We start from the raw sequence: 12,580 nt of genomic DNA, 5'->3' as shown, positions 1-12,580 counted from the left end.
CGGTAAAATGAGCTTGCTTGGGGGGGGGGGAGTGTAATGATTGGGGAAGGCAATGGCAAACCACCCTGTAAAAAGTCTGCCGTGAAAACATTGTGAAAGCAACATCACCCCAGAGTCAAAAACGACTGGTGCTTGTACAGGGGACCTTTTCTTTTCTTTTCTTTTCCTTTCCTCTCCATTTTATCCCAACAACCCTGTGAGATGGGTTAGGATGAGAGTTTGTGACTGGCCCAAGGTCACTTTGAGAGCTTCAGTGGCAGAGTGGGGATTCCAGCTGGGGACTGCCAGATCCTAGTCTGACACTCTAAACACTATGCCATGCTGAAAGGGAAATCAGGAAAATCATTCAGAAAACTCCAATAAAATGCTAATTACCAATGAAAATCATTGCCAGCATTTCCAGAAGGCCAGTGGTTAAGTGTGTGGACTCTAATTTGGGAGAACGGGGTTTGATTCTCCACTCCTCCACATGCAGCTGCTGGTGTGACCTTGAGTCAGTCACATGAAATGAATTCAATAGCTATTTGTTATATTTTTTAACAGATAACACTATATTGAGCCATTTTACTTAAAGTAAATGTGCCTAGGACAGCAGGGTGGGGAAGTAAGGAAGTTATGCTCTGTGAGTAAAAATCCTTCTGCCCATAAAAAGGCTCCACTGGATTCAAGCCAGTGTAAGAAAGTAAGCACAAAATGACCTTTGAAAGCAACAAACCCCCCTAATTTTGGCTGGATCATGCCCTGTATTAGTACTTCAATCTTCTCTCACTCTACTGCTTTGCTTTTTCTTTTGGGTATTTTCAGTCCCCATAACATTCTGGCATTATAGAACCAACAAAATGAAATTATCTCACTTCTTGTCTTGTATCTTCTTTTTCGCTTTTGGCCTGGTTCTTTAGTTTTTCTTTAGAACTCCTATAAGGGAATATATAAATATATTGAATAAACAAAGAAGCATCCACCCAAAAGACACTGTTTCCAAGGAAATGGAAGGTCTCAGAAAGAATTGCTTTATACCTTAGAAGGAAGTTTGGAAGGAGAAAGAGCATCAGAGCTTCATCTCTTTCTGCTTCCAATGTAACTAAAAGGACATGTAATCTGCGGCTCTCTCACATAATGAGATGTCCAGTCTTTGCTAACATTAGTGATGAGCAGGGCTTTTTTGTAGCAGGAACTCCTTTGCATATTAGGCCACACACCCCTGATGTAGCCAATCCTTCAAGAGCTTACAGGGCTCTCCTTACAGGGCCTACTGTAAGCTCCAGGAGGATTGGCTACATCAGGGGTGTGTGACCTCATATGCAAAGGAGTTCCTGCTACAAAAAAAAAGCCCTGATGATGGGATCCCTCTGCTCAATTTGGAATAGGCTCAATATTGACATGTTTTCTGGGAGAATGCTCAGGAATTCCTCACTGTTTCCTAAGAGCCCTCTTTTGCCAATGTTATATTGGTGCATATGTGCCAATGGAGATTGGTATGTGGGTGTAGCCCCCTGAAAATAACTGTAAAGAAACTTGATTTCTTCTGGCTAAGTACTTCTATGATTTTTAAAATGCTATTTATTATTTCTCCCTCTGCACTGAGGTGCTGTTATGCTGAGGATGAAGGTGACAAAGAGGCATGGGAAGAAAATTTATTTCTTCTAGTAAAGAGGGATTATTTCAATTTTTGGGACTTTCAAAAAGCTCCAACAGCCCATTTCCACACATTACGTATTCTACATATCAAAAGGACTCCTGCCCCCCTGCATGCCTACTGGCAATTCTAGTGGTCCAGAGCAGGGGGAAAAAAGGTTAACAGAAGGCCCACTTCCCTGAAAAAGGTAAACATTCAAAAGCTTAAACATTTGTGCCTCTGGAGTAGTCTAGGGAACTTCATGATCATTTTACATTCTGAACCAGAGAAGAAATAATACATATGAAAGAGCATCACAAAGCTGACAATTTCATGTTCCGAACCAGGAGTTCCAAACTACTTTATATTAAAATGCCTTGTAATGTTCCTTTGGAATGTCTAACACACTTATCTGTGATAAGAACAGACATTCCTTTGGAATGTCTAACACACTTATCTGTGATAAGCCGCCCTGAGCCACTTGTGGGAAGGGCGGGATATAAATCCCAAATAAATAAATAAATAAAAATAAATAAAGAACATAAGTAGGGCCTGCTGGATCAGACCAGTGATCCAACATCCTCTGGAGGTCCAACAACAGGGCACAGAAGCTGAGGCCTTACCCTGATGTTGCCTCCTGGCACTGGGCTTCAGAGGTTGGCTGCCTCTGAACGTGGAGGTTCCCTTTAGTCACCACAGTTACTAGCCACTGATAGACCTATCTTGCATCAATCTCTCTAACCCCCTTTTAAAGCCATCTGTGCCTCCAGCCATCACTACCTTTCGCTGGCAGTGAATCCCACAATTTAATGACTTATTAAGTAAAGTAATATTTCCCTTTGTCTATACCATAATGTACATCGGAGCTCACCCTGTGTTTCTGAAACACCTATATGAAATACACAACCTGAGAGTCAAACAAATGGAACCCCAGCTTAGAAAGTTTTAAACAGCTTCACAATTTAGCTCGACTCACAGTCATCCCTCACTTCTGATAACCAGATTTGGGTGACATTTTTAACAAGATATTTACGAATGCCACTACTAAGAAGTTCACTCCTTAGATTTCTTTGTTTTTTTCAAGTAATAAAAAGATGTGTTCAGTCCTTCTGACTAAGACCACAACTTCACTGCAGAATTTCTATAAAAGAGAGTTTCCAAACTTTATGAAGAAGAGAAAAAGACGGCTGAGTCTGTCCAAGATTAGCAAAGGTTTGCCAGTGGCATCTGCTTTTACTTTAAGAACAGAGCTTGGCAGATCAAAAGAAAAAAAAGCGAAACTAGAATTGTGCAAGCCTGTGGCAAGCTTCCGTTACCTTTGAAAATGGGATCTGAAGCCAAAAGATCCAGAAAGGAAGTACAATATATCAGCTTCAACAGGCTGAAATAATCATACGGACTTGGTCACCGAAGTGCTTAAAAATCATGCCTAGGAATATGTATTCTTTTATCCATTCAGTTCAGAAATTATGATGCTAATTCCAAAATATTTGATGCTGGCTGGTATGAATTTTACATCTGTTCATACCCACATGACTACACATGAAATACAGATAAAGCTGCCTTATAGTGAATCATACCATTGCTCCATCAAGCTCAGTATTGTCTGAGGGCTGGCAGCAGCTCTCCTCAAGCAGAAGTCTTTCACATCATCTACTACCTGGTCCTTTTTAACAGGAGATGCCAGGGATTGAACCTGGGACCTTCAGAATGTCAAGCAGATGCTCTACCGCTGAGCCACAGTCCCTACCCCTCTCCCCCTGGATTATCAAATCAAAATGAGAGAAGCAAGAGCCAATCCCCTCTAATGGTGGCATCCCAATGAGAACTACGAAGGGATACGTAAGAACTCTGTCTTTGCAGCTCTGGGCAGTGAAGACACACTTATAAATAAGCATAAATAATGCAAAGCATTTCAAGGCAACATACCTTTCACGTAGATGGTCAGTTTCATCTTCATGCCTTGAGCTTTTCCCTTGGCTTCTGTGTTCACTGTGCTGCAAAATAATTTTCAAAATTACAACGTTTCAGTATCTTCTTATCCAGGGGAAACAAACAAAGACCTACCCTTATATCAACCCTTTATTTACCATAAACATCTTCATTTTTGTCCTAGACAAAAAAGAAATGTTTATTATTATATTTAAAAGATGTAAACCTTGCCTGGACCAAAGTTCTGGAGGCGGCTTAGAAAACATAATAATGATGACAGCAACACAACAAAAATACAAATTCCAGCTGAGCATACCACACAGCAGCTGCCACAAAAGCATAAAAAAACAATAATGGCAGCAGTAGCAGAAAGGCATTAACAACAGATCAACCAAACTAAACATCAATAAAGGACTAGGGAAACAGAACAGATTTTTGCCAAGAAAGAATGGGTCACAGGCTGCTAGCCTAAGAACACCTTCCTGGGAGGAAGTCCTTCTGGATAACATGAGACTTACTTCTGAGAAACCTGCTTAGGTTTGCTCCCACAGCCACCCACCTCATTCCTGAGGCTGGTTGCATCAGAAGATGATCTCAGCTTGTACCTACAACATTTTTTTCAGCAGGAACGCAGTTCTGGCTGGCTTAGTGTCAAGGGTGTAGCCTAATATGCAAATGAATTCCTGCAGGGCTTTTTCTACAAAAAGCCCTGTGCAAAACAATGCTAATGTCAGAGGATGTGGCCTGACATGCAAAGGAGTTCCTGCAGGGCTTTTCCCACAAAAAAGCCCTGTGTGCAACAACTACATTATTTTAACGGGGGAAAAACACAGCTCAAGGCCAAAGCATTGCTTCCGTTTGCTGCAGAGACAGTCCAGCACTGCTGAGTGCTTATACGATGTTTTTTGGCTCTGTGCAAAATGCGTATTTTGTATGAACGGAATTTCCTTGCACTGGAAAAACATGCTATGCAGTGGAGAAACAATACCACAACAGGAAAAGGGTACACAGGTGAGTAGAAGCAAGCTTTAGGAAGCCAAGTCCAAAATGCAGTGGAGGACCATCACTGTCCTGCTTCCCTAAAGCCTATCTATATGTGTATGTGTGTGTTTTTAAAGCAATATATTTATTTACAAGATTTATACCCCACTTTGCTCCCTGGTGGATGCCTACAGTGGCTTACAATATTCTCCCATTCTGGTGTGGCCCTTGCATGTTTGCAGAACATTGTGAATAAATGCAACATGCAGCTAAGTGCCATAACATGACAGAGGCCTCACGCCAGATAATGGTGCTACTTCTCTACATACTTACTTGGGAGTAAGGTCCACTGAATGCCATCAGATTTATTTCTGAGTAAACACATGTAGGATTAGGATGTGAGTTTATACCAGTACTTCAACTGCAAGGGAAAATGTGCTTTAAGTCTATGTGACCAGTAATCTTTGAGAGACTCAGGAGAATTTACTTTCTTGTTTATACCTCTGACATTGATTTTTCTTGTTTCTGTCAGGGGCTGTTGTATCCTGACTTGACTGGCGAATAGGAAAATGAACCAAGACAGTAGAATTATGCTAACCAACATTACATTTGCATTGGAAATGCAAGCTTTGCATGCTAGTCTAAGGACACAGGATGCAACACTAGTAAGCACCAGGTTTGGTTTGATCCAACAAGACTTCTCTTATGTCCTTAATTTTGTACTCAAGCTACAGTATCTTGATATTCTCGCCTAAGTAAAGGTAAGACTGTAATAAATCGCTTCCTCTCCAAAACTGTGTTCCAGGCAAAAGGATGATGCTCCTGAATAAAACTTTTCTTGGCAAGGCTACAGATCTAACAACAATAAAACACAAACCTTATGGTCTCTCTTTTTTAGTTCACCGTCTTCTTTCTGCCGCCTTTCGCTGTTCTCTCTGTAATGTCTGTCTTCATGAAGAAGTTGCTCTTTATGTTTCCTGGGCGCATGGCCCTCTTCCCCACCCTTGTCATCCCGATGGCTTCTCTCTTTTGAATGCTTCTCTTTTCCTTCCTGTTCTCTCTTCTCCCTGTGCCTTCTCCTCCTGTCTATGTCAGCTTCTTGTTCCTTGTGAGACCTGCGTCTGTGTTCACGTTCTTCATCTCTGTATTTTGAAATATCGCCCTCGTAGTTCTTGGCTTCGTTCTGCAAAATAAATGGTCTTAATCTTTATACAAAACATTTGGGTCAGGAAGATATCAAGACCAATTATCAGAAATAGTAACACTGAACCCATCTCATCCAACTCCCAAACAGTGCAAGCTCACCAACTTGGTCATTCTAATTCTCCTTTTCAGCAGATTTAGGCTGAGTTTGGGCCAGCGCTCCAAGTCTAGCTCTTGGCAGCAAATGTGCTCTTTCCACACATAGTTCAAGGTCCAAATTACTCCTTGGGCAAATGATTCCAAAGGTCTGGTGTTACTGCAGAGGAATTCTAGCCTTTTCTAAATTTGAACAACTGACTCCAGGGCTCATGCACAATCTGCCATGACTTTCAAAAGTCATTCATCTTAGGGGTGGAGAATACTGCTTAGGGAAAAGGTTATCTAGGCTTCAGGGAACCAGTTGCCTGGTACTCTGGATACCGCAAGGAGGTTCTATACTTAGTTGATCCCCACCCCCCCACCCTGCTTTTTAATTTGTATTTAAACAATATCATTCTGATGCTATCTGGACTGGAGTTCATTTCAGAAAATACCAGTCCTTTTATATGCTGATGATGTGGTTCTGGTCTCTCTTACACACAATGGCCTTAGAAGGCTGCTACACAAATTAAGTGACGTCTGTGAAGAAGACACCTTGAACATCAATTATGCCAAGACCAAAGTTATGGTCTTTAGGAGAAGACCTTGTAAATTTAAGTGGACCACAGATGGAACTGCTGTAGATCAGCACCTTCAAATATTTGGGGGTAACCTTCAGCAAAACTTTATCTTGGAAAGCTATAATCAGATCTACAGTCTTAAGATCACCAAGTACTATTCTGCAATTTTACTACACAAAAGGAGGTTTTCTAACAGACCCAGCATTAAAGTTATATCAAAGCAAAGTTATCTCTCAAGTTCTATATGGTATAGAGCAGGGGTGTCGAAGTCATTTGTTAGGAGGGCCAGATCTGACATAAATGGGATTTTGTGGGGCCAAGCCATGCGTGTCCTAAAATGTGAACCCAAACAGCAGAGATTTTGACTGTATAGAGGACACAGGCCAATACAATTAAAGATACCATTTTTTAACTTAAAATACAAACATGCTTTTTTAAAACTCTTGGAATATTTTGTTCAAAACAGAAAGGGGTGGATAGTGGGATTTTGCAATGCAATTTTAAAAATAAAACATCAAGAAAAAGCACAAGGATCACAGCAGAAACTTAAAAAAATAAAATGCTCTCAGCCTAGGAGAACATGAAATGGCAAGGCATTGCAAGCTTCTTCCTCTCCTTCCCCCACCCCAGGTCTACTCAAATTAGCAATGGCTCTCCAGTGTAATATCCCTCTTTGGCTGTGAGTTCCCAAATTAGAGTACTTACTAGGCACTAGTTCTCACTCCACTGAGAAGAGACAAAGCTGGCTCAAAGCATTAATGCTTGATTTGCAAGGACACAACGTCAGGAAGCTTCAGCTGGCTATAGGAACACTGGGAAGTTCCTCTCCATTGAAACACATAGACAAGGTTGCAAGGAAAACGTGGAGTGGATTTTCTGTTCACGTCTATTCTGCCCAGAAGCCTGAATGACAATCCACTCCGCATTTTCTTTGCAGCTTTGCTTTCTGGTTTAGCCTCTGCAAAGAGAAGGCAGAAGGAGCTGGGAATATCTTAGGCAGCCTTGGAGCTTCACAGGGTGAGGACAGGAGTGGGGAGAAGAGAGCCCCACGAACCTGACTAAAGCCATAAGCGGGCTTGACACCCATGCTCTATCTTGACGGTGTTCATGAAATGTCATTGTGGAGCTACTGTGGAACAGTTCTGAATAAAGCAATTTGGAAATGTGTTCTTTTGAATTTTGGTTAAATCTGACTTGTTTTCATGTTGAAACAAGTTGCTATGTTATTGAGAAAAACAGCAAACAAATTCTGTTTACCTACTGAGATTCTATTTCCATTTCCATTGGCACAGGAGATTTTGCCTAATCTATCAGCTACTTTCACTTTTATATTATGTTGCTGTGTAACAAGTCCCAATGTTCCCCCTCCGCTTACCTTTCTCTCCGAATGCCTTCTCTCTCTTTCTTCATCTCTTATTTTCAAATGATCTAAAATATAACCCCATCAATAAAATTAATAAGGCTTTCTTGAGTATATTGGAGTATTACTACACAGAGACGTCCTTACTCATTCTGTGGTGTTGGGCAAAAGTCAAGGAGGTCCACCCCTTTTATTCCCATTGAACCTTCTCTGAACAAGAATAAAGTGCACAATTTTCACAATGTCTGTCTCTTCAAAAATAGACTGCATTCTATATTTTGACTTTACCCTATTTCCTACTATGACCATCACATCCTGTCACCTCCCCCCCGGCTCCCCCCCACACACAAATTACACCCAGGATGTCCATAGGTAACATCATAGGTAAGATCACCCCTCGTAATGTGTTACTATGTATATGGAACAATATCCGGAGTCCTGCAAAAAAAAAATCTTAAGTTTTCAGTACCATATTTCACAAGGAGCTCCTTTGCATATTTCACCACACACTCTATATTAAAGCTAAGTTACCAGTGCATTTTTAAGGAGAATAATACTAATCTAAGCCCACTGACTGCAACAGAAGCCCATACCTCTGCTTAGGACTGGAATATATATCACCCTTGGGGAGAGGAATTTCTGGGAAAACATAGTAATCTAATATTTGCCAGTTTCTTAGGTTTCCCTGCAAACATCCACTTAAGACACATTCCAGTCTCTTTTGTATCATTTACATGCACTACAGCCGAGAAAGGAAACACACCCTAGAAATGCAAGGATATTTAAGGGCCCAGTGACTGCTGCCTCTCCTGAAGAGCCATAATTTATTTTAATTATTTTTATTTTATTCATTTATATCCCGCCCGCTGGCTTTCTAGATGCATGTGCAGAGAAGGTTGCAAAAGTCTTGTACAAATTAGACAGTGTTCCAAAGGTGTGGTGACAAATTCCAGCCAAAGCAGAAATGGGAACAGGGCTTTTTTTGTAGCAGAAACTGCTTTGCATATTAGGCCACACACCCATGATGTAGCTAATCCTCCAAAAGCTTACAGGGCTCTTAGTACAGGGCCTACGGTAAACTCCAGGAGGATCAAAGGTGTGTGGCCTAATATGCAAAGGAGCTCCTGCTACAAAAAAAGCCCTGAATGGGAATATCGTGGGATGAGCTTGAAATTCTTGAAGAGGAACTTGGTTTTTAAAAGAGAGTTAAGAACACCCTTGTCAATTGAATCTGCCATCTTGTTATGGGCAGATTGTTTTCGAAAAGCAGAAAATGGGCAGGGAAACCTAGGCACAGAGTAGACTCTAACCAAATTTGCTGGAAATAGCCAAGCACAATGCCAGTCATGGTGCTGCCTTGTTTTAGGAAGGTTATTCCAAAATGCATACAGTGCACAAATCAGCCCACCTCCATAATCCTTGCTGCCTCGTCTTCTGTGGTGTTCTTTATTCCTTTCCCCATAAATCTCTGTTGCATTTTGCCCATATGCCTGACTGGGATCTTCTTTCCTGTGCTTCCTCTCCCTTTCTCTTCCACTGCGTCGCTCTCCAGCGCTATGTTTTTCTTCTTTGGCGTGTTTGTCATGGGTTGCCTTAGCCTTGTCTCTCTCTCGCTCTCTGGGATGGTCTTTTTCTCTTAGTCTCTCTTTCCGTTCCTCTCTGTGTCTTTCACTTGATTTAAACCCTGCTTTTTCTCCTGTTTTTTCTTTTGATTTTACTCTGTCCTCGTCTTGTTCTTTGATGAAAGAAGCTTTGTAGTCCTCAGTGTCATGGCCTTCTCTCTCACGCAGTTTTCTCTCTCGGCATCGCTTGTCGTCAGACAGACTATCTGACGTGGTTCCCTGTAAAAATGAAACCAGGAAAAACAACCACCAGGTTTTGTGTACTGCTTCTCATCCTCCAAGTTTCATCTTTCACTAATTATGGCTGAGATCCCCAAACCATGGAAGATCTAGAACCATATTCCATGACAGTTTAAAAATGCATTCCAATATTGGCATTGTTGCTATGGTTTATTTGGGTTTCTAACCCCCCCTCCATTCTCCAAGGAGTTAAGGACAGTGTAAAAGAAAAAGAATAGAAGAATTGCAGATTTATACCCCGCCCTTCTCTCTGAATCAGAGACTCAGAGCAGCTGACAATCGCCTATATCTTCTCCCCCCACAACAGACACCTGTGAGGTGGGTGGGGCTGAGAGGGCACTCACAGCAGCTGCCCTTTCAAGGACAACTCCTGTGATAGCTATGGCTAACCCAAGGCCATTCCAGCAAGTGCAAGCGGAGGAGTGGGGAATCAAACCTGGTTCTCCCAGATAAGAGTCCGCACACTTAACCACTACACCGAACTGGCTCTCCCCTCTGCTGGTCCCCCTCTGCTTATCCTCACAACAACCCTGTGAGGTAGGTTAGGCTGAGTTCACTTAGTAGGGTCATGGCAGAGACTCCAAGACTCCACAGTCACAGCCTGACACTTAACCACTGTACACTACTTTGGGTACATGCAGTGACCTCTAACCGTTCCTCCAGTGCTCAGGTTTACTCTATGACAAGAACAACCAACTGCTGCATTCCTGAGAACCACTGCATTTTTCAAACCCAAATATTGAAACTGAGACAATTCATGGCCCTCCAGGATGGTCAGAACATATTTATTAAAGTTGGCATTAACTGGGTTATAAGCCTTCATAGCTACTGATCACAGATGCTTGGATGCTATAAGGTCACCACTGGAGAAGGAGGCTGAGGAATATCTGTTTCCTGAAAGATCTTTTCAAGAGACAGTTTGGGAGTTACTTTTCCAGAATGCACATGACTAATATAATAACATGGTTGGGAGCAACCTAACTGGGAGTGAGAGTTTTTAACACACCTTGATTAAAACAATGGGCCAGATACAGTTGCTGCATAGAGGACAGGGATATGATCAGCAGATTTACTTTGCTTCCTAACCTTGACCTATGACAAGCATTTCATTTTTATTTCAACAAGTTCAGACTCCTAGTACAAAGTATTTCATTAATTCACATCGACAAGCTACAAAAACATTTATGCATATTCTCTCAACATAAGCAATTTCAAATTTCAGTGTAAAACTCAGATTCTCCCAGACATTCAAATGGATCGTGATGATTTTAAATTCTAGCTAATAGCATCAAACCCCGAGGTGTGAGATAAATACATAATAGTCTTTGGATGAGTTCCAAAGAGTTGTGCTATGAAAAAACACATCCAGGGAGGCTTTGTCTTTACTGACAAGCAAACACCCATACCAATATGGACAAAGTCTTTTGGGCACTGAGTGGACAAATGAAGTTTGTTACTGAGAACTGGAATGCACTACTCTCAGAAAAATGACAAAACTCCCACTAGGAATACCTACTTTTTTGTATGTGCATGTCTAACATGTAGCTGTTGCGCCCTGGGCATTAGATTCATTAAAAAATATCAATAGAAGAACTATGTTAATCATATATTTTATAAATGTTACCCTAAGATGCTTCTTTAGTTCATCTGACTTCCAAGTGTCTTCTCTGGTTCTTCTCTAAAAAAGAATATAGATATTCTTAACCTGGAGAGTATTCACATATCATCTTTTGAGCATCAGGGGTTATAATGGCAACTTACCCACATCTGAATTGACCCTTATCCTATAGTGCTAGCAGCACTTGGGGGGGGGGGGGAGAAAGAAAAACATAAGTCCTTAAATATGAGATTAAATGGGCTTGCATAAATCTATAATGTGAACTCAAAACAACTACATTTTATTTACTTCAATGAAACCATTACTCACATTCATTTCTGGTTAGACTTATTAAGGGCTGAAAAGCACATGGCATCTTTCCTATGTCTGGGTCCCCCCGCCCCCATTCTGTATAGGAAAGAGTGTATAGATTATCAACATGAATGAAGATCATACCAGTTTCCATTTCACTGGGGAGCACCTTTGTCTCTGAGCCCAGTTTGTTGCTGATGATCCAGGCAACAGTACATCTGCTGTGTAAAACAAGATGCTCTACTACATAGACCACTGATCTGATCCAGCATTACTCTTATGTAATGCTCTTATGTATTACTCTTATGTATAAATGGGCAGTCTTCGCAGTGGAGGACGGTAAAGCAGTGGGGTGCCGCAGGGCTCGGTACTGGGTCCCATGCTCTTTAACTTGTTCATAAATGATTTAGAGTTGGGAGTGAGCAGTGAAGTGGCCAAGTTTGCAGATGACACTAAATTGTTCAGGGTGCTGAGAACCAGAGGGGATTGTGAGGAACTCCAAAGGGATCCATTGAGGCTGGGTGAGTAGGCGTCAACGTGGCAGATGCGGTTCAATGTGGCCAAGTGCAAAGTAATGCACATTGGGACCAAGAATCCCAGCTACAAATACAAGTTGATGGGGTGTGAACTGGCAGAGACTGACCAAGAGAGAGATCTTGGGGTCATGGTAGATAACTCACTGAAAATGTCAGGACAGTGTGTGTTTGCAATAAAAAAGGCCAACGCCATGCTGGGAATTATTAGGAAGGGAATTCAAAACAAATCAGCCAGTATCATAATGCCCCTGTATAAATCAATGGTGCGGTCTCATTTGGAGTACTGTGTGCAGTTCTGGTCGCCGCACCTCAAAAAGGATATTATAGCATTGGAGAAAGTCCAGAAAAGGGCAACTAGAATGATTAAAGGGCTGGAACACTTTCCCTATGAAGAAAGGTTGAAACGCTTGGGACTCTTTAGCTTGGAGAAACGTTGACTGCGGGGTGACATGATAGAGGTTTACAAGATAATGCATGGGATGGAGAAAGTGGAGAAAGAAGTACTTTTCTCCCTTTCTCACAA

The 12,580-nt window shown here is 41.6% G+C and overlaps 1 protein-coding gene and 1 long non-coding RNA gene across 2 annotated transcripts in view; one reads left to right on the top strand and one right to left on the bottom strand.

The window, feature by feature from the left end:
* Positions 1-12,580, top strand: part of LOC132578194 (uncharacterized) — a 131,661-nt gene that overhangs the window by 16,295 nt on the left and 102,786 nt on the right. The window lies entirely within an intron of this gene.
* DYNC2I1 (dynein 2 intermediate chain 1) overlaps positions 1-12,580 on the bottom strand; it is a 40,801-nt gene that overhangs the window by 25,758 nt on the left and 2,463 nt on the right. Inside the window, exons 2-7 of the mRNA XM_060248067.1 lie at positions 11,237-11,290; positions 9,159-9,591; positions 7,766-7,818; positions 5,406-5,711; positions 3,545-3,612; positions 855-915 (exon numbers count right to left, since the gene is read on the bottom strand). Of these exons, the coding sequence (XP_060104050.1) occupies positions 855-915; positions 3,545-3,612; positions 5,406-5,711; positions 7,766-7,818; positions 9,159-9,591; positions 11,237-11,290 (975 nt within the window). The remainder of the gene's footprint in view (positions 1-854; positions 916-3,544; positions 3,613-5,405; positions 5,712-7,765; positions 7,819-9,158; positions 9,592-11,236; positions 11,291-12,580) is intronic.

This window comes from Heteronotia binoei, chromosome 10 (assembly GCF_032191835.1).
Source record: "Heteronotia binoei isolate CCM8104 ecotype False Entrance Well chromosome 10, APGP_CSIRO_Hbin_v1, whole genome shotgun sequence".
NCBI lineage: Eukaryota > Metazoa > Chordata > Lepidosauria > Squamata > Gekkonidae > Heteronotia > Heteronotia binoei.
This window is presented reverse-complemented; position numbering and strand designations above follow the sequence as displayed.